The sequence below is a fragment of the Urocitellus parryii genome, chromosome 5 (genome assembly GCF_045843805.1).
Source record: "Urocitellus parryii isolate mUroPar1 chromosome 5, mUroPar1.hap1, whole genome shotgun sequence".
In the NCBI taxonomy this organism is placed as follows: Eukaryota; Metazoa; Chordata; class Mammalia; order Rodentia; family Sciuridae; genus Urocitellus; species Urocitellus parryii.
The window spans coordinates 97,363,867-97,385,369 of record NC_135535.1 but is presented as its reverse complement, the minus strand read 5'-3'; the positions used below and the strand labels follow the sequence as shown (position 1 = coordinate 97,385,369).

The window sequence follows — 21,503 nt, the reverse complement described above, 5'->3', positions numbered from 1 at the left end:
CCCTGAAATCATTCTCTTGAGGGTTACTAATAATAATCTTACCCAAAACTCAAATAGATACTATTTTAAATATCAACATATTCAACCTCTCTGCAGTAGTCAATGGTCCTTAAAAAACAACTTTAACTCTTCTCTTCAGTGCCTCAATTCTCCCCTGCTTTTCTTCTTACCTCTGCAACTTTTCAGTGTTCTCTACAAACTCTCCCTTCTGAACCAGAGTTCCATAGGTTACCAGATCCTTTTTTTCCCTCTCCACCAGAAACAGGCATACTATGGCCTATAAACCAATATAGCACACTTTCTTCTTTTTCTCTTTATTTTTTTGGTAATAAAGTTTTACTGAAATTTAATCATGCCCACTTTAAAAATGTATTATTCATTGCTGGTTTCAAGCTATAGTGGATAGATGGGCAGAACTGAGTTGGTATGACAGAGCCTACATACCCACAAAGTCTAAAATATTTACAATTTGGTCCTTTATAGAAAAATTACCTTCTCCCTAGGTGGTAATCTCATTCATTTTAAATATACCTGGCAATTAAAAAATTCATACCTTTAATCTCATCTTTTCATAGTCTATCAAAAGTGACACCTAACTGAGATGTCATCTTTGCTTCTTCTCTTTTCTTTTCGAATAGAACCCTAAGTTCTATTCATTCTAGCTCCAAAGTATACATTGAGACCATCAAATCTCTCCTTACCACAGCCACCACCACAGTCTAAGTCTACCTGAATTACCATGCTATTCTTGACTTCCAGGCTTTCTTCTTCCCAGGAATCAGAGCATGTATCTTATTTAATCTTTACAACAATCCTATAAGGTATTTATTATTATCCCCATTTTTAAAATGAGAAAAATTAAGACTTTAAAAAATGTGTTACTTATGTAAAGTAAAACACTAATTGTGACAGATTCAAAAGTATATTCTCTTAATCATTAAACTATATGGCTGCATTCTCTTTCACAATTGAATTCTTTATCAGAATAGATTAAATCTTTGCCTGTGTGATTTCTGATACATTTTCTCAGACACAGAACAAAGTAGTTAATTATATCAGTATCTTGTAACAAGTTCCTTATTTTCTCCCATATTAGCACATACCCTCTGTCTCCTATGAATTTACTTTCTGACCTCTACCCATTTCTTGATCAGTCATACCAATTTTTTCATGTCTGCCTATTAAGACATGGGCTTTCATATATAATTAAGTCATACACCAAGTTTTCCCCAGCCAAATGTTCTTCTATACACTATGCTGTTAGCACTGCATGTGTATAATGTTTATTGTGAATTACTTGCCAATACTTAAAAATGAAAAGACCCAAAAGACTAGATTTTTTAATAGATAAGAACACCAGCGGGAGTTAAGCAGCACCATTCACTATGTTTGGAGAACATGTGCTCTCTAGTTTCCCATCTATTGACTATGTTGTAATACTGGGTTAAATTTTGTCATATGCATTTTCTTCCTGGTCTCATATGCAATTAAATCTTTGTTTGTCCTATTCTATACACTTTAAAGAACAGGAGGTTATGTTTTGGGATTCTGTTTGTGTACTATTTGTTCTGTTCTTCCCTTCCTTAATAATGAATAAATATGAATTATGTACAAACATGCATGCATGCATGCCTCTCTGAAATTATGTACATTTTACACTAAACATTAATGCCCAAAGTTAAAAGACTTAGTCTTTCTACAATATCAAGTTGCTATCATCAAATAAGTGACAAAAATTTGTATCCACCCTCCCTCTGGCCTTCCCCTTAATTAAACAGATGACCAACTTGACATCCACAACTATTTACCCTAGAAAAAGACAAAGTATTTTCAAAATGCTGCTTACCACTACAAGTTCTATTATCAGTATTCAAGGAGTAGTGGGCAGGGCATCCACAAACAAAACCTCCAACCGGCACAGCTAAGCAGAGGTGGGAGCAGTGCCCGTTGCTGGAAGCACACTCATTCCACCCTGCCTGCCGAGAAGAGTGAAAGACGAGGATGTCCATCACATAATCCAAATGGCCCTGAATGATGGTGCGGTTTTGGCCACTGGTTTTGTTGGCACGTTCAATGCTGCGTCGGCTCCAGTCCGTCCAGTAGATGTAATCTTGGTACTGAGTTAAGCCAAAAGGATGAGGCAAGTCATCCGCTATAACTTCACGGTTGAGTCCTATTTTTGGAAAGGCAGTAGACAGGGGAGATGCACAAGGATGAAATATGTGAAAATACAAGCATCTTGTTGTCTCCCCCCCACAAAAAATATTAATATGTAAAACATTACATTATAATAAAACAGAACAATTCATTTGAAAGTAACTCTAAAACCAGACTGGTTCTCTGAAATTAATCTATTTGTATTCTGACCCCATGTCTCAAACTCGTATTCCTACTATAAATAACTGTTTAAATTCCTCTGGTCTTTTTTTTTAGTTGTAGGTGAACACAATTTTTAGAAATTGAATGGATTTGTCTCATGTTTCCAAACCAGTTTCATGGTAGACCTAAAACTAGAACCTCATCCTTAGCCAAATGCCCTTTCAACTAACCTACAACTAAAAAAAATTATTTTATTTTTATTTGGTGCTGAGGATAGAACCTAGTGCCTTACACATGTGAGGCAAGCGCTCTATCACTGAGCTACAACCATAGCCCCATGAATGGTCTATTTTAATTGTGTATAATAAATATATTTATTATTATTTTTTACTGGTATAAAAATTTACTTCAGGACTAGAGGGATTTATAAATGTTATTACAAACCTAACAATAGTGAAATTTTTGCATATGAAGTAGATATGAATCCCAGTAGTTACTATTAATAATGATACAACTCCAGAACAGAGAAAGCAGCTAAACATCTATATGAAGTTGTCTAACCAATAATGAATAGCTGTCACTGATATTTGTATAAAGAATATACTATCCCAGTAAAAAGTAGTAAAGCTTACCAAGCATATTGGAAGATTCTATTAAGTTGGTGTCCAGGTCTGTCCAATAAAGCCTCCTTTTAGCATAATCAATAGTTAGGCCATTTGCCCGCCCCACATTTGGAACTAATGTAGTACGTTCACTTCCATCCATAGCAGCTCTATCAATCTTAGGTTTTCCACCCCATTCAGTCCAATACATAAATCTGAATCAAAACAATTAACAATTAATATTTCACTTTTGGCTTTCTGGGAAAACTGGTTATATTCATTCATAGTAACTAAATAAATTTAAAGAAATACATATCAAGAAAATGGGTAAAACAAACTTTCAACTAAATTTATTTTTTCACTTCCCCAAAAAGGAAGTGAGTCAGCTTTCCTTAGTTTTTCCAATGAATTTATTCCATCCAAACCTAGGAATTGGAAACAAATCAATGGTTTTTTATTGCAGCTATGGCATTTATAAAACAATTATTCATGAAAAAGCAAAAGATTAAAGCTCCAGTCTAAGAAGCTGGTTCACTTTTGACTAAAATGTCTTTATGTGTTTTTTAATACAAATAACTTTAACTTTTTAATTGTTGAACTTAACTTACATAATAAGTTTGCCTCAAAAACAAGCTGCAGAAGTACATCAAATGTAAAAATAAACAATGAGTCTTTGAAAGGCTCAAGTCAAATGAAAAGCCTGAAAATGCATTCGGTCATACCATCCCAGGGAACATATTGTATGTATAAGAACAATCAATCACCCTTGATGTGTCAGTGGGGTAATGAATACTACTACCATTATCCCTGTGAAATGTTAAGATTCCTTTTTTTTTTTCTTTTAAGTTGTTCACTTTAATCTTAGAACTACCCCACAGTATAGGTGTTTTATAGATGGGGAGACCAAAGGACTAAAAGAAATTGAATGGATTTGTCTCATGTTTCCAAACCAGTTTCATGGTAGACCTAGAACTAGAACCTCATCCTTAGCCAAATGCCCTTTCAACTAACCTAGGAAGATGCTAATTCTCAAGACACTAAATACTGGCACTAGGAAAACATTTCACATGCCAACTCTCAAGAAGTAACTGAGGAAAGACATTCACTCATCAGCCTGTCAGCTGATGGCTAACTTGGTAAAGGTGTATGAACATGCTTTCCTGAAAATTAAAGTAGTCCTGGGCTTTTTTTTTTTTTTCATTTGTACTTGTCAGTTGAAAGGCATATGTACATCATAAGAGCCAAAGAAAAACAACCATGTAAGAAATTGTACCCTTGCCAGCAGCAACCTATATTAGAATTCTTAGTTCCAACTACTAAATTTATCTGAAAACTAATGCTTAGAACAAAGATCACCATAATTCCACAATATGTCAGTGAAGAGAAGTTGTTTTTGATGTGGGTTTCTGACTAGATGGACATGGTAGTCTTCCCTTATCCATAAGGAACACACTGCAAGACTCCCAGTGGATGCCTGAAACCATGACAGTTCCAAATACTATATATTTTAAGTTTTTTCCTATACATATATATAACAAAGTTTTATTTACAAAGTTTTATTTATTTCTTGGCCCAGTAAGAGATTAAGAACCACTAATTTTAAAAAATGGGGAAAATACTGTAATAAAGTTATATGAAATTTATGAACTATTTATTTTTGAAATTTTTCATTTAATATTTTGAACCACGCTAACTGAAACTGTAAAAAGCAAAGCCCTGAGAAACGGGGCACAACTATAGTAATTTCTTCAAATACAACGTTGTTTTAGTGAGTTTACTATCATAGATTTGTAATCTAGTTATTTACTCTGGAAGTGGGTGCAAGCAAATACAGGTTGATTCTATGTTTAAAAGGGCTATTCTTTACTTTATAAATACTTATCAGTAATATATGATTATGAATCCATTTTACTCTTTCTTCACCCAATATAAGTAACAACAGAAACAGACTTTAGTTAATAATTAATATTAACCAGTGAAATCTCAATTACTGGTTTTAGATAAAGCCTATTAGCTATTTAGTTGTCATATAACTTTTTTTTTTTTAGAGAGTGAGAGAGAGGGGGAGGTGGGGAGAGGGAGAGAGAGAGAGAGAGAGGGAGGGAGGGAGGGAGGGGAGAGAGAGAGGGGGGGGGAGAGAGAGAGAGAGATTTAATATTTATTTATTTTTTCTTAGTTCTCGGGGGACACAACATCTTTGTTTGAATGTGGTGCTGAGGATCGAACCTGGGCCACACGCACGCCAGGCGAGCGCGCTACCGCTTGAGCCACATCCCCAGCCCAGTTGTCATATAACTTATGAGCATTATTTAAGAAATCAAGGTCATGTTCCTCAAAATGTGCAATGTAGTTTCAAAAAATGCATATATAAAGCTATTTACCCTTCGGCAGGGTCCAATGCTAAAGCTCTGGGGCTATCTAAGTCTTTCCACACCAAAACTTGACGGTGTTGCCCATCCAGCTTTGACACTTCAATTCGATTTGTTCCTGTGTCTGCCCAGTATAAGTTCTTCCCAAGCCAGTCCACTGCCATGCCTTCTGGATAATCTAAACCAAACTCTACCACATGTTCCAGTGCACTGCCATTCATAAAAGCTCTGCTGATGGTCTGCAAAGATAAAATTCACAACTGAGTTACATGTTACAAGTATAAAACACTATTCAGAAAGGTTTGGTCTGGCTATCTTGAAAATGGAAAGATGCAGAAATGTCAAGAGACATAATGATTCCTAATAAAATTCATATAGTTTACAAGCAAAGAAAAATCTGATGTCAATATCTAGTAAATCCAATTGTGTTGAGTTTTACTGCCACTTTAGAGAGAAAAATCATGAATAACTCTTAAAAAACAAAAATTTATTCTACTAAAACAATGGAATGAGTTTCTTAAAATTTATTAGTAATCAGTGAAAAACATGTGACCATAATGCTGTAGACACTTTATTCTGGCTCCAAGAACTCATATTTTTTGCAAATTACACAAGAGTTTACACAAGGTATCTGAATGAGCCCCCAACAATCTGGAAAAAGGAAAAATTACATTCCAGATTTTAGTAAGGAGTTTCTCTTTCTATCCCAGTATGCTTCTCAATATTTAGTCTAGGAAAAAGAATATTAAGACACTCACAAATGGCACTTTCTACCTTTCAGGCTTCAAAATTTTGTTTAAATTAAGTCAAGACTGAAGCCTCTATAAGCCACTTTATGTGAAGCATACAATAACATTTATCAAAAAATAACATTTATCATCCTTAAATATAATAAAGTGGATAAAGATAATGTCTTGCAGATTCAGAACCTCTAGCAAAGTATGTTGCATAAAAGGCTCCTAGTAATATACTAAGCAGGCTTTCCCCTTCACTTCCTTACAAAAGTTAAAGTCATTTGTTGAACTCTATTGAGCAATGAGAGAGAGAGGCCATAATAGCATGCAGATTCAGAAATTCAAGAAATTCTCCCTCTTAGTCTCAGCTTTAATATTCCAATTCTTTCTGCTAACCTTGAGTGATATATCAGTCCAGTAAATTCGGTTGTCTGTTACATCAAAATCCAAAGCAGAAGCTTCTTTGACACCAGTGAGTGGAATGGCCACATTATTATTGTTTGTTTCCAAAGAAATTCGTCTGATATCTGCTCTCCGTGAAAACAAAAGAAAAGCCTCTGGGACAATGCAGGTCTTCATGTCACTGATGAGTTCAAAGCCAATGGGACAGGCACAGCGAAGGCCCTGAGGTCTATAGAGGCAAAGATGGCTACATCCCCCATTTTCCTCAGCACAGGGATTAGAACCTAAAAAATTAAATTAATTTATGAAAGGGCACAGAAGGACACACATGTTGACTAATCAACACACTTCACTTCTGAATTAATACATATTTGATTCACAAAGACCTATGACTATGTTGCTCCCAATCTAGAGTTTTAATTCTCTTCTCAAAAAACAAGCAATTTGAGGACTAATAGAGAATAAAAGTATAGCAGAGTGCCTCCCCCCAACCCCCCATTACTGGAGATAGAACCCATGGGCACTCCACCACTGAGCTACATTCCTTGCCATTTTTATGTTTTCAAACAAAGTCTTGCTAAATTGCCCAGGCTGGTCTAGAACTTGTGATTCTCCTGCCTCAGCTTTCTGAGTAGTTCAAATTACAGGCATGCCTTATCATACCTGGAACAAAATACTTTCCTTTTTACAGTAAGCTTCAAAATAAGGTGCATTATTCAAACCATAGAATTAAATTATTTTGATGAAGGTGTATGAATGCTTATTCATGTGTATTTTGTCCCTTAATTCAAACTGTGAGGCCAAGAATGGTAAGTCAATGTGAAAAAATTAAAGATTTCTATAATGTCTCAAACATCAACAACTTACACTGCTGCTTCACAAGCTGCTAACTATCTTTTCTCTTTCCTAGTTTCCATTTCTAAGATATTTTGTACTTACTTACCAATGATTCGATGAACATTTGTGGCCTTTAGTCCCATGAGGTCAGGCAACTGATCTATGATGATTTCCCTCTCTGCACTTCGCTTGTGTACTCTTTCAATGCTTCGCCTCTGCCAGTCAGTCCAGTAAACATAGTCACCCAACAAAGTAAAACCAAATATGTGAGGAATTTTGTCTTCCACTAGTACTCGTCTTCCAGTGCCATCAGTATTCATAACCTTCAAGTTTAAATTTGAAGAGAAAGAAGAGGATGAGGTATTTATCTTTCAAATGTATTGTACAATGAGATATACAACTGCTTATTCAATCAAAATCCAAGAGATATCCTAGTTATTCCTATTGTATCAGGATTTAAAGGCTGCTTTTCACTTGGGCCTGCAAGTATCATGGGTAACTAAAAGCAGGAAAAAAGCATGGCCTCTCTGCCTTCATTTTTGCCTGTCTCCTTTGCTTCCTTAATCTTCACGGTAGCAGGAAAATGAGATTCATGTGAAGTCACACAGTTTGTAAACAGTTAATGTGTTCTTAGGATTCTTTCCACTTAGCATGCTTTTTATTTTGTTGTTATTATTTGGACAACAACCACCAAAAAAAATTAACAGATAAAAGGGGTCTCAATAAAGCTCTTACTCCCCTAAGGTTACTATCACAAAAGTATCTAGAGTTTATGACACCCTCTCTGCAACTAAGTAACAAGTAAAGCTGGTAATCCTCTCTAAAATAAAAGTAACCGAGGTATTTTTAAAGTTTGCAGGGACATCATAATTAACAGGTTTTCAGATGCCACTGTAAACAATGCCTGCAAAAAAAATGCCATTGTAAACAATGTCCTGTACCAAACCTAGCACCTAGAAGTCTCCAATTATTGCCCTGAACATTAAAGAACTAACACTATCTTGCTTTTTGGCTCTGTCCTTTTCTCTGAGTCATTCTCTCCTGAAGTCAATCCGGATTCCAGATTGTGATAAATAGAAATTACCCACCAGGATCAGCAGCATTCTAAAGCTCAGCCTGACCAATCAGGAGATAATGATCAACCAAACCTCAGTCTGACCAAGACTGCTTAATTATGCATACATACCTCTGTGACTTATGCCCTAATTCTTCCCCTATTTAAGCCCTAAACTCTTGTCAGTAACCCCAAAGAAGGGGCTGAAGATAGTGGATCTTCTCAATCTCCCCAACATATCTATACTGAATAAATTCCTTTCTTACTTCACCAATACTTTTTTTGTTTGATGTTTGGGGCAAAGTGCCCAGACTTGGTTTACTGGGACTCCTAAGAGTCAGGCCCTCTCTGGCCTAAAACTCTGTAACACTATCAACAATGCTTTCACAACATCATGTTTTAATGAGAATTATTTCAAATACTCATCATACACAAACATTTTCCCCTTCAATCTCTTATTGCTCTTCCTTCCAAAAATTCTGGAAATTTTAGATTTAGTATGCAACTCTTCTATTAAATGAAAATTTAAAATACAGGGAGTGGCGGATATGGCAGTGCACCCCTATAATCCCAGCAGCTTGGGAACCTGAGGCAGGAGGATTCAAAGGTCAAGGTCAACTTCAGCAATTTAGTAAAACCCTAATCAATTGAGACTGTCTCAAAATAAATCATTAAAAGGACTGAGGCTGTAGCTCAGTGGTAAAGCACATCTGAGTTCAATTTTCAGTATTAAAAAAAAAAAACCCGAAATCAAACTAAAACATGGAGTGATATTGACCAAATTATATTGTTATATGCATATGAAACAATAAATCCCAGCATTATATACAACTATGATGCACCAATTAAAAATTTGGAAAAAAATTTAAAATGTACTAGGATCTGCATTTGTTTTCAAATTATAATTTGGGGAGGGAACATATTGCTGGGGATTGAATTTTATGGCCACTCTACCTCTGAGCTACATCCCTTTTTATTTTTTATTTTGAGACAAGGTCTTACTAAGTTGCTTAGGGCCTTGCCAGGTTGTTGAAGCTGTCCTCGAATTTGTAATACTCCTGCCTCAGCTTCCCAAAATGCTGGAATTACAGGCCTGTGCCACCATGGCCAGCATGATGTATCTTAACATACATTACCACATAAATTGTTTTACAACTTATTTTAGTTCCATCCTAGGAGTTTTGCCTTTTTTACATCTTAGGAAACAGATTCATATGAAGCCATTTAGCTCATGAACAGATGTGTTTTAAGGACTCTTTTCATTCAGCATACTTTTCATTTTATGTTGTTATTAAAACAACTACCACTGGGGCTGGGGATACAGCTAGCTCAGCTGGTAGAGTGCTTGCCTCACATGCACAAGGTCCTGGATTCAAACCCCAGCATCACCAAAAAAAAAAAAAAGCCACCAAAGAATTAACAGGTAAAACTTGTCTCAATAAATCTCTCTTTCCCTGAGGTTGTTATCATAAAAGTATATGCAGTTTAGAATCTGAGTACCAAAAACAAAGATAAACTAACATCTCCAATCACCCAACAACAACATTATTATTTTTTTACACAGCTGTTTTCAAAGATGGAGTAACCTGTCCAAAATACCAACTTTAAATCCTCAACTGAGACTATTCCTACCATTTAAAATAGCCTGTGTGGTTGGCAAATTAGCCTCAAAAATGTTATTCTGGTACTAAACACATGTACACATGAACCACATCTGTCCCCCAATGATGCCAAAAAAGACATCAGATGTAAGCTGACATACAAATATTAACTTTTTAAACCCATAAAATTAGTAATAGTCCAGGTAACTCAACACTATTATTAACTAAATGGACAATCAGATATTATCTTTATCTCTCCTAAAAACTTAAAAACACTTGCTGAACATCTAAGAACAGACAAACCCAGCACTTGGAAACTGATCAAGCAAAACTGTCTTATATCCTTACATTTTCATTAGCAAATTTCAATAAATATTTGGTTTATATCTGATGGAAGAGACATTTTACTAAATCTGTCTATATCAGACATAAAAACACTTATTAAGCCCAACTATATAAATCTGTACTTAAATTAGTTTTCCCAAAGTCAAAAACATAAGTAAAACACTAAATACTCATCCAAATCCCATTTCTTTTAAAATTATTAATTTCTCTTTAATTTGAAACATAAATTTATTTTTTAGACCCTTCCTGGATATGTTTTATAATATGTATATTATATCTTAAAATTTTGGGTCAAATACCAAAACAATGTGAAAGAGTAAAGGACTAAGAAGCGAAAAGGAGCTGAATATTTGTTTATGTATCTGATTAGAACTTGAGTTCTAGGATAACAGGAACCTCAAATTCATTCCACAGTTCCCATCAAAGAGCCTGTCAAAAAACTATAAACATTTTTTAAATGATTTTTTAATGGCAAATAAGTTGAAATTAATACATTATAAATAAAACATTTATTATAAATAATACATTTATTATAAATAAAATAGCCTCTGTTTCTGTACCTATCTTTTAAAAACTTTTTGTGCTTTCTTAACCTTGAATGTTTAAAATGGTTACTTTAAACACTTGGCTTCTCCAACTACAGGGTTTAAATGGTGCCTATCTGTAGAAAAACCCCGTGTCAGAGAAGGACTAAGGAGAATGAAGACAACACATGTGGAACAAAATAACTGTTGATTAAGAGAAAAAGCATATTTAATTGATTACCATGATTACTATCATCATCCCTATACAAAGATTCCCCCCACAGCTCTTATAGTTTATCAAGGCTCTTATAAGTAGTATCTATAAAATGCAAAGAACTTGAATTTACACTTTAAAATGTCAATGCCTATAATGCTAGAAGCAGGATCAGAGCCTCATTAGAAACCTCAGTTGTACAGAATTCCTAAGAAACCTTCTCTAAAAACAGGAAGGAAAATGTACTTATTTAATATTCTTATCCTCAGATCCTATAGTTTTGCACTGAACAGTGTTCTTGTCCAAAACTTAAATCAATGTAAAACAATGGCATACCATCCACTTCTGGAGAACAGATACATTCTTCACTCCTCTTAAAAGCAGAGTTTCTATAAAAAGAATTTCTGGGGCTGGAGTTGTAGCTCAGCGGTAGAGCACTTGCCTCATACATGTGAGGCACTGCATTCAATCCCCAGCACTACATATAAATAAGAAAATAAAAAATAAAGGTCCATCAACAACTAAAAAAATTAAAAAAAAAAAGAATTCCTAATCCTATTTAATCATTATTGCCCGGAAATTCTAATCACAGTGAAAAAAAACAAAACAAAAAACTTTCCTTTATTAAATATTCAGTTTAGGAAATTTTAGTAGGGGAAGTTTACTTTAAAACTTATTTTTGCCCCCCTTCTAATAAGGAGATTATCTCGTCTCAAGTGTCTTTTCCTCAACCCCTCTTTCAAGAATTTCTAAATACTTTTTTCTTCCCAGAAGCTTCAATTTCCCCTTTATAGAGCCCCCTTCCTTTTTGCCTTTAACATACAGAAATTCTCCCATCTTAGAAAGATACTGTCTCTAAGTTAAATGACTTTGTGCTCCCTTTGATAACTACTCCACTGTTGTTACTGCCATATTCCTTGAATATGACCTGTGACAGCTGCCTCCACCTTTTAACATTAATTCCCTAAACTCCCTGAGACTGGCCTCCAACTATTACTCAGATGAGATAACTGCTGAAAATGGTCAAAGACTACTTTCTGTTTTTTTTTGTTTGTTTGTTTGTGTCTTTGCTCTTGCCTCTTTTTAATAGTCAATATTCTTCACCACCCACTAAAACTCTTCACAGAGCTTCTATGGCACAATATTATCCTATTTCTTTTTCTATAACCAGGACTGCTTTTTATCTCTTCATTTCACCAGTTTCTCTTTCCTTTTTTGAAGATTTCCTGGATTTTTCTCTGTGAAACACCTTTCAAAGAGCCTAGCATGTTCTATGAGTTCTGCTATTACCTCATTTTTAAAACTGACAAAATCATAAATTCTAGTCTAAGGTCTGGGCAGTTTCTATTGCAATATCTCCATCTGCAACTCCAAGAAAATGTATTGATACCACATCTAAAATGTAATATACTTACCAGTGGACTATGTTCTCTACCAGAGGGAGTTTATCATCCTTTTAAAGAGCACCCAACACAGGTGCTAAATAACTTTTTATCATAAAACTCTTTAACTATTACTTATAAACTTATGGGATATTTAAAAAATTCTAATTTTCTGGGTGTGGTGGAACATCCCTGTTATCCCAGCAACATGGGGAAGCTGAGGCAGGAGGAATGGCAAGTATGAGGCCAGCATGGACAATATAGTGAGAACCTGATTCAAAAATTAAAAAAAATAAAAATAAAGAGGGCTAAAGATGCACCTCCATTGTAGAGTGCATTCAGTCTCCAGTAGAAAAAAAATTCGATTATGACTTTATTCCTAGTTTTAGTACTATCTTAAATCATTCAGTATTAGCTTACATTTAACAAATTAAACTAATTTTGCTGAATACTACATTCAAAGGTTAGCCATCAAACTAAAACTTAATTGTTGATCTAAGATTTTTTTTGGCTTTAGTCATAGTGAGGATTGAACCCTCATACATGTTAGGCAACTTCTATAACCGATCTACATCCCTGACCCTGTTTTTTGTTTTTGTTTTTAATTTTATTTTGATGGAGTCTTGCTAAATTGCCCAGCCTAGCCCAAATTTGTGATCCTCCAGTCTGTACCTCTCAAACTGCCAAACACTAAACTCCTTTGTAAAAAAATAATATTTATATTTCCACTTCAAAAACACCACCGGGTCTACCAATTCCTGCTATATCACCATGAAATATTTGTTGCTTGTTCATATTGATAAATAAATACCTTAAACAAAAGATGTATGATTAAGAATTTGGATAATGAGTTAAGAATGAAACTGAAGATCACATTGAGAAAAATAACAAAAGCCACAGTTCCAAAAGATCTTTTCAGTTCACACAATTCTTCATCTTCAACTCAGCAGTTCCCCTTCATTCCTCTGCTTTTTAAAAATCTCTCCTGGCCCACATAAATGCACATTTGTAATCTCAGCTACTTGATAAACTAAAGTAGGAGGCTTGCAGATTGGAGGCTAGTCTGAGCGACTCAGACTCAAAATAAAATTTAAGAAGGTCTGGGGATAAGCTGGAGATGCAGTTCCGTGGTTGAGTGTTTCTCTACCACACACAAGGCCCTGGGTTCAATCCCCAGTATCCCATCACACACCTCTCCCAAAAGTCTTGAGGAAGTAGGTCAGTGTAGAGTGTTCATGAGCCTGCACAAAAGGCTCTGAGTTCAATCCCCTTTAGGGGTTGAGGAATGTAGATCTTACATGATCAGCAAATGATTTGTGTCAGAAATTAAAATTTGGATTTCAAATATAAGCTCTATCATTCATTGAATACTCTTGGGCAATTTCTCACATGTGAAACAGAGAGGGAGTCACTACCATCACTGAATTATTTAAAGATTAAATAAAATAATGTTAAATATACCATACAATATCAGATATAGTAGGTGCTTTGTAAATGCTAGTTCCTGCTGGTTAAAATTATTACTGAAATGCTTTGGTTCCTAAATGTAAATAGCTAAATTTAATTATTAAACTACAGTACTTCAAAATAAAAATCAATAAATAAATAGAAAAGACTATGTGATAATGGTCTGTTAAAATGAACAATAAAACCAATATAGAACTTTCTATTTCCTGGGCACCTTATTCCCATTTCCTATGCCTATCTTTGTTATTTGCTTTTGTTAGTTAACACAAAGTAATAAAAGAGTAAACAAAAGGATCAGATTGGAGTCTTTTATTGCTCTACTAGACTCTCACCCCATCTCCCCCAAATCAAATAACATCAACAATGACATCTAAAGAATGCAAATCACCATAGAAGATATGATAAATGCTAAGCATTTGGAACAGGGCCTCTTAGTGCTAAGGGATTACCACAGTCTATCAGGAAGGTAAACTCTTCATATGATAACCACAAAGACACCCTCTCCGGCCTATACGTAATCAGGAAAAATTTCAGAAAATAGTAGTTGAAATCCATCTTGAAGAATTTGAATTTTGACAAACGATAAAGGTTTTTCAGAATCAAATAACATACAGAAGCATAGAATAAAAGATGCACACAATATATTTGACTGCTTAAGAAAGAAATGCTTTGAATGAGGCAGAAAAAACACATTGGAACTCAGAGGGGACAGCATGAAGCAGGTTATTTCCCTGCAGCAGGTATTCAATTCTAGGACAAAGAAAACTATAAAAACAAGTTGCATCTGAAAGCCCACTAAGGAGAATGACAGGACAAAGCTATTATGTCAGGGACATCTCATTGACCTTTGCCACCATGTTTAGATTGTTTGTGCTAAAAAGAAATATCTTATTTTAAATATAGAATATGGTTAGCAAAGCATTGCCAATTTCTGTTTAAATTGGGGCCAGCTATATTTCAGAACTCTGGGGGTGGGGGGTGGGGCTGTATTTAGAACACACATCCATAGCACTAACACCTCTGCTTGGGTGAAGTGAAGATATTCATTGACAAACATAGTACCACTTCTATAACAGAGAGTGCTCCAACAAATTGGTATACATAAAGACCATAAATAGTCTAACATTGCTTAGATCAGTTTTCCACTAGCTGAATTAACAAAAATCAATGTTTGGTCTTCAGAGCTTGTGGATTTCAGAACTGCAGATAATGGATTAATCAAAAATGCTCTGTTCATATTCACCTCAGTTACATGATAAAACTGGGATTCGGATCAGAGTTAATGGGATGCTCTATGTAAGTAAGAGTTTCAGGAAGAAGAAAAGGGAGCAAAGGACTTAAGGAAAAAAAAAATAAGGAACGGGAAGAGGTATTCAGCAATACCTATTCAACAAATGCAATAAGGATTTTAGAATGGCATCAGCCAGAAACTAAAATATCTGAAAAGCTACAACTGAAGATATTTTGTTTTATCCATTAGAAAACAGGCCATTCCAGGTATTCCTTACTCTCTTATTTTTAAAGCAAAAACTAATAAAAGGTTTTTTGTTCTCCCCTCCCGCTTTTCTTCCTTCCCTTTTCTTTGGGAGGAGGAGAAAGGACAGGAATGAAGTAAGATACTAAAACAAGATACATCAATTCCTGTCCATTTCAAATTAAACAATGTAATTAAGATGTGCTAAAGAGTTTTAAAACAATTTTATTATCACATTGTTTCTTCTAATTCCCTCTCTTTCTGTTCTCATCTGTTGCACATGTTACAAAGGGATGGGTCTGAAATAGTTCTTTCCAAGAGAAATAGAATACAATCCACAAATGTGGACTATGTGTTAATTTTTAATTTTTCAAGAAGCCACATTTTAAAAAGTGAAAGGGAGCAGAGAATAATCTTAATAATGCTATATGTCTTACTTAATCTAACATATCCCAAATGAAAACATTTCAAGATATAATATTAAAGTAGTTTAAGATCTTATGAGGTCTTTGATGTTAGTTAGGTCTTTTTATTATGTATTTACTTAAAATGCATCTCAATTCAGACTAGTTATCTTTTTAGTACTCCACAGCTTAGCTACATCTGGCTAGTGGTACATATTGGATTGTACAGATTAGAATTTCACATTGGTGACAATATAGCCTACAATGAAATTAATCTGTTCCTATTTTATAGATCATACCTGTTACCTTCAGGCTTGGCCTACAGCGATCATGCTCAGAAAGTCATGAACAATTAAATGTTGTTCATTTGATCTTTCCCTCCTCCCAGCTATCTGATACGTAATTCCACTACAGGTTAAACTAACCACTCCCCAAAATTCTCTAATGAAAAAAACCAAAGAAGTTTCTTCTTATATTACATTTACAAGTTTACATTTCAAAACACGATCTGACATTTGTAAGAGTAACAAACAAACCCTAATTCTTCCATTTCTTTGAAGTATCAAGAAAAAAGTTACATCAATGAATCCATTTCCACCATTTCCTTGGCACTTCCCTTAAGACATGTTGTACTAGAGCCTGGTACTGGTATTAGTTGAAGCTAGGTGGTTCATGTTGATCTTTAGTCTGCTTTCTATATATCTAAAATTTTCCACAAATTAAAAAAAAATGAAAGAAAGAAAAATAAGGGGTAAGAGCACTTGAATAATAGCAATATTAATGATGATGATAACTGTTGTTATAAATAAATGCTTTTGTCATTTTTGTTGCTAATATGATGTGGAAAGCATATTAAGGATTCTCTGAAGAGATTAAAGGACTGACAGCTTAAACAAAATCTGACTGTGAGACTTTGCATCTGCAGAACTAGACATTACCCTTTATACAAAGTCCAATGATTTTTTTCTGAAATCCTCCATTACTTTTGCAGAGTTGTCACATGTGTTAGAAAATTGGCTTCTCCACTATTTGGCCATACAATCTCTTTCAATAGGCAGAAGCAACTTGGTGAAGCAAGAATACACTGCTGTGTCTCAAAGAAAAACACTATTATAGTTATATCCAACAAGTAACAGTTTTAGACAGGTTGCTAGGTTTGTAAATATGGATTTAAGTTCCTTATGTTTAAAATAAAATAAAAAATAGTTGGGGCTGGGGTTATAGCTCAGCGGCAGAGCACTTGCCTCGCACATGTGAGGCACTGGGTTCTATCCTCAGCACCACATAAGAATAAATAAAATAAATAAAGACATTGTGTCCATATTTTTAAAATAAATAAATAAATAGTTGTAAAAGCTTATTTGAACATTCTGAACCCAGAACAAATGAAAAAATTTAGGTGATGCTGAAGATTAACCTCATGCTTTAAAAGTAGAGTGCTAATTAAATCTGGCAACTCTTGAGAGTATGCTTTACTGCATTACCTCAGAATGGTTTAATTAGTTAAACTGAAATTAGGCTTCTGTCATTTCTAAAATCTAACTCCAAATCTGTACTAGAAACTCCAGTGGTTTCATCTGATTCAACCACATTGTGGCCTGAATTTAAAATTCTCATGCACCCCCAAATACTGTAAACCACACTGAGAATATAGGCTACAACAGGAAGTTGATGTAGGTTAACCATAATATTATCTGCACAAAGACAAGGTAAGGGCAAACTTTCTACAGATATCATACCCAGTTTTTCAGCAGTTTCATCGGCTCATTAAATGTCAAGACAGAATTACCCATGAAATCTTGGAATGCAGCCAGTCTACTACCAAAATTGCTGCTATGTAACTTCACTTGACTAAACACGTTCAAGCAACAGATGACAGCAAGACAACCAAGCACCCATTATGAAATGAACAGTAGTGGGAATGCTAGAGTTCCAGACAGTAAACTCAAATTATGTTCAAAATAAACCATTTTTTAAATATTCCTGACAATATCCAAAACAAGAAGTTGATTAAAAGTTTATGCATGAGAGAGAGATGATTAGAGGCTAGGGAAGTATATTTTTTCTTTAATACAACTTTATGGGATACAAAATAATTGAATATAAATGGAATTTAATAAAAATAGAATAAACATCTATGGAAATAAGATTTCAATGATGCCAAATCTCACAGAGGTGACAAAGAGAAATGTTTTCTACTCAGTAGGTAAAGTAAATAGATACCATGCACTTGTTAAAAGACTACAAAGAAATTATGGCATTTGCAGGTAAATGAATGGAGTTGGAGAATATCATGCTAAGCCAAGTAAGCCAATCCCCCCAAACCAAAAGCTAAATATTCTCTCTGATAAGTGGATGCTGATCCATAATAAGGGTGGGGGTGGGGATGGAGGAATTTTGATGGAGTAAATGGGAGGGAATAGTGGGGAGGGGGAACGGGAGCAGGAAAGATGGTGGAATGAGATGGATATCATTACCCTAAATTACATGTATGACTAAACATATGGTGGGACACTACATTGTGTATATCCAGAGAAATGAAAAGTTGTGCTGCAATTGTGTACGATAAATCAAATGCATTCTGTTCTTATATATACCTAATTATAATTAATTAATTAATTAATTTTTAAAAAGGGCAGGAAGAACAGAATAAATACAACTGGTCAACAAATTATATATATATGGCAATTAAGAGAAATACAAATTAAAACTACACCAAGATTCCATCTCACTCCAGTCAGAATGGCAATTATCAAGAACACAAGTAACAATAAACACTGGTGAGGATGTGTGGGAAAAGGTACACTTATACACTGTTGGTGAAACTGCAAATTGGTACAACTACTCTGGAAAGCAGTATGGAGATTCCTCAGAAAACTGGAATGAAATCACCATTTGACCCAGTTATCTCATTCCTCGGTTTATACCCAAAGAACTTAAAATCAGCACACTACAGTGACACAACCAAATCAATGTTTATAGCAGCTCAATTCATAATAGCTAAACTATGGAATCAGTTTAGGTGCCCTTCAACAGATGAACGGATAAAGAAAATGTGGTACAATTACACAATGGAATACTACTCAGCTATAAAGAGAAATGAAATTATGGAATTTGCCAGTAATTGGATGGAACAGGAGACTATCATGCTAAGTGAAATAAACCAATCCCAAAGAACCAAAGGCCAAATGTTTTCTCTGATATGCAGATGCTAAATCACAATAAGGGGGTGGGAGAGTAGGGAAGATTAGAAGTACTTTGGATTACACAAGGGAGAATGAAGGGAAGGGAAATGAGAATAGGAAAGAAAGAATGAATAGAATATTAATTTCCTGTGTTTACCAATGTAATTCCACATCATGTACAACAAGAAGAATGGGAAGTTACACTCCTTATACATATAATGTGTCAAAATATATTCTACTGTCATGTATAACTAGTAAAAACAATAAAATCAAAAGGAGCCGTAAGTTACAGTGCTATGTTCAAACCATCTTAACCTGTTAAGTTCAAGACATATCATATGAATTCATACAGGTGATTTTTAGTATGAAAAAAGAACAAAAGTAGCATAGCTATACCAGGTAGTTTTATAATATTTTTTGTAAGAATCATGCTTAGAATACTAAACATCTGCAATTCACTATGCTCTTTTTGGGATTCAGAATTATTAAGGTTATCAAATTTTTCTAAAATATGAATTATTTGGTAAAATTACATAATTAAGAACTGTTTTCCAAATAAAGGCATTACTATGATGAATATCAACAACACCTTGATCAATTACACTTAATTGCTTCACAAGATACTTCTCTGAGAGCCCTACTATCTTGAAGTCCCACATAAATCCTAAGGGAGAAAACATCATGTAAACAAAGGAAAACTGTCTCCTTCCCTTTCATTCTTTTCAAGCACAATCAGAACAAATTTTATCTAAAATTTAAGTTAAAAAAAAATAGGTTAGTAATAAAAGGCAGACTGCTCCAGTACCAATACAAAAAGCTTATACCCAAATACTGAATTTTAAATATTATTATTCTTAAAAAAACAAAACACAGGGCTCCTTGGAGAACTACCTGATGGGCTGAGGCAGGAGTAATGTAAGATAAAGCTGGAATATGTTGTTGTTCTGGAAAGTACTTTTAAAATGATGGTGGCTTCTCAAAAAAATTAAAAGACAGAATTACTCATACATATAGTCCCACAATCTCACTTCTGGGTATACATCCAAAAGAACTGAAATCAGGATCTTAAAGAGATCTTTGCACTCCCACATTTGTTGTATTACAATTCACAATAATAAAAAAGTAGAAGTAATACTGATATATATCAACAGATGAGCAGATTAAATGTGGTATATAAACACATTAGAATACCATTCAGGCTTAACAACAATAAAAAAGAGGAAATACTGTCACAGATTATAACACAGATGAAACTTGAGAACAATGCTTAGTAAAATAAATTATTTGTGAAAAGAAAAATACATGATTCACTTTTATGAGGTATCTATAAAGTACTTAAACTCTATAAAGTACTTAACACACAGTAGAATGGTGGTTGCCAGAGATCGGTGGTTGGAGAAAAGGAAAAGAGGAGATGGCTATAGTTTCAGTCTTGCAAGAGGACAAAATTCTAGAGAGCTACTGACAATAATGTGTATACAGTCAATACTATTGTATTACACAATTAAAAATGTTGAGATGAAACATTTATGTTATGTGGTTTTCATCACAATTAAAAAAGATGGGGGACTGGGATTGTGGCTCAGTAGTAGAGCACTACTGAGCATGTGTGAGGTCCTGGGTTCAATTTTCAGCATCACATAAAGAAAAAAATACAGGTATTGTGTCCATCTACAAAAACAAACAAACAAAAAAAGGTATTTAAAAGATGGGGCATGTGAAAAGGATAGAAAAGTCAACTAAAAGATGGTTTTGGGGGCTGGGATTATGGTTCAGTGGTAGAGCACAGCGGTAGAGCATGTTCGAGGCCCTGGGTTCAATCCTCAGCATCACATAAAAATAAATAAATAAGATAAAGGTATTGTGTCCAACTACAACTTAAAAAAAAAAAAAGATGGTTTTCTATGTCAAATCTTTGACAATTCCTGCAATAGTAATCATAAGGAGATATAACCTCTAGAATAAAATAAACATCCATGCATACTGTTATAAGTAAATAATTTATTAAGTGAACAGGGGAGAAGGGATAGCACTTCCTTACAAAATTCCAATTAATAAACACAGCAAGAGTGACAGAAAAAAGCATCAACATTAGTAACTACATTGATTATGTAAAATGAACCTGGGTACAAGATATTATTCTTTTTCTAAGTCTGAAATTATTTCAAAGTGAACAGTAAAAAATAAGACAGAAGAGTACAACACAAAAAGTACTGTATAAGAATCAGGAAACCAAATTCTATTCTTTCTAAATAGAAAGATATATAACTTGGAGCAACAAAAAAATGCTGAACAAAATGGATCCAGTATTGCTGAATTTTCAGTGAGACACCTGGATACAAAGAGGAAATGTTGGGAGTGGGGAACACTATGTAGAAAGAAATCCAAAAACAGCTTTTTTAAATTCAAATAAAATAAACTTTGAAAATCTATGAAACATATTTAGTTACTATCTGCACACTAGTGAAATCTATGTGGCACAGAAGGACTTTTTCTATATTCTAGGAATAACACAGTAGCTAAACAAAAGCAATATTATATATTTTCACAAAATATAAAAACCAAGTTATCACAGTCAATTCAAAAATAA

General features: G+C 34.3%; 1 protein-coding gene across 1 annotated transcript in view; it reads right to left on the bottom strand.

Annotated features, from left to right (window-relative positions):
* Window positions 1–21,503, bottom strand: part of Lrp6 (LDL receptor related protein 6) — a 180,430-nt gene that overhangs the window by 62,555 nt on the left and 96,372 nt on the right. The window contains exons 8-12 of the mRNA XM_026412107.2: window positions 7,370–7,586; window positions 6,421–6,710; window positions 5,303–5,529; window positions 2,952–3,136; window positions 1,847–2,173 (exon numbers count right to left, since the gene is read on the bottom strand). Of these exons, the coding sequence (XP_026267892.1) occupies window positions 1,847–2,173; window positions 2,952–3,136; window positions 5,303–5,529; window positions 6,421–6,710; window positions 7,370–7,586 (1,246 nt within the window). The remainder of the gene's footprint in view (window positions 1–1,846; window positions 2,174–2,951; window positions 3,137–5,302; window positions 5,530–6,420; window positions 6,711–7,369; window positions 7,587–21,503) is intronic.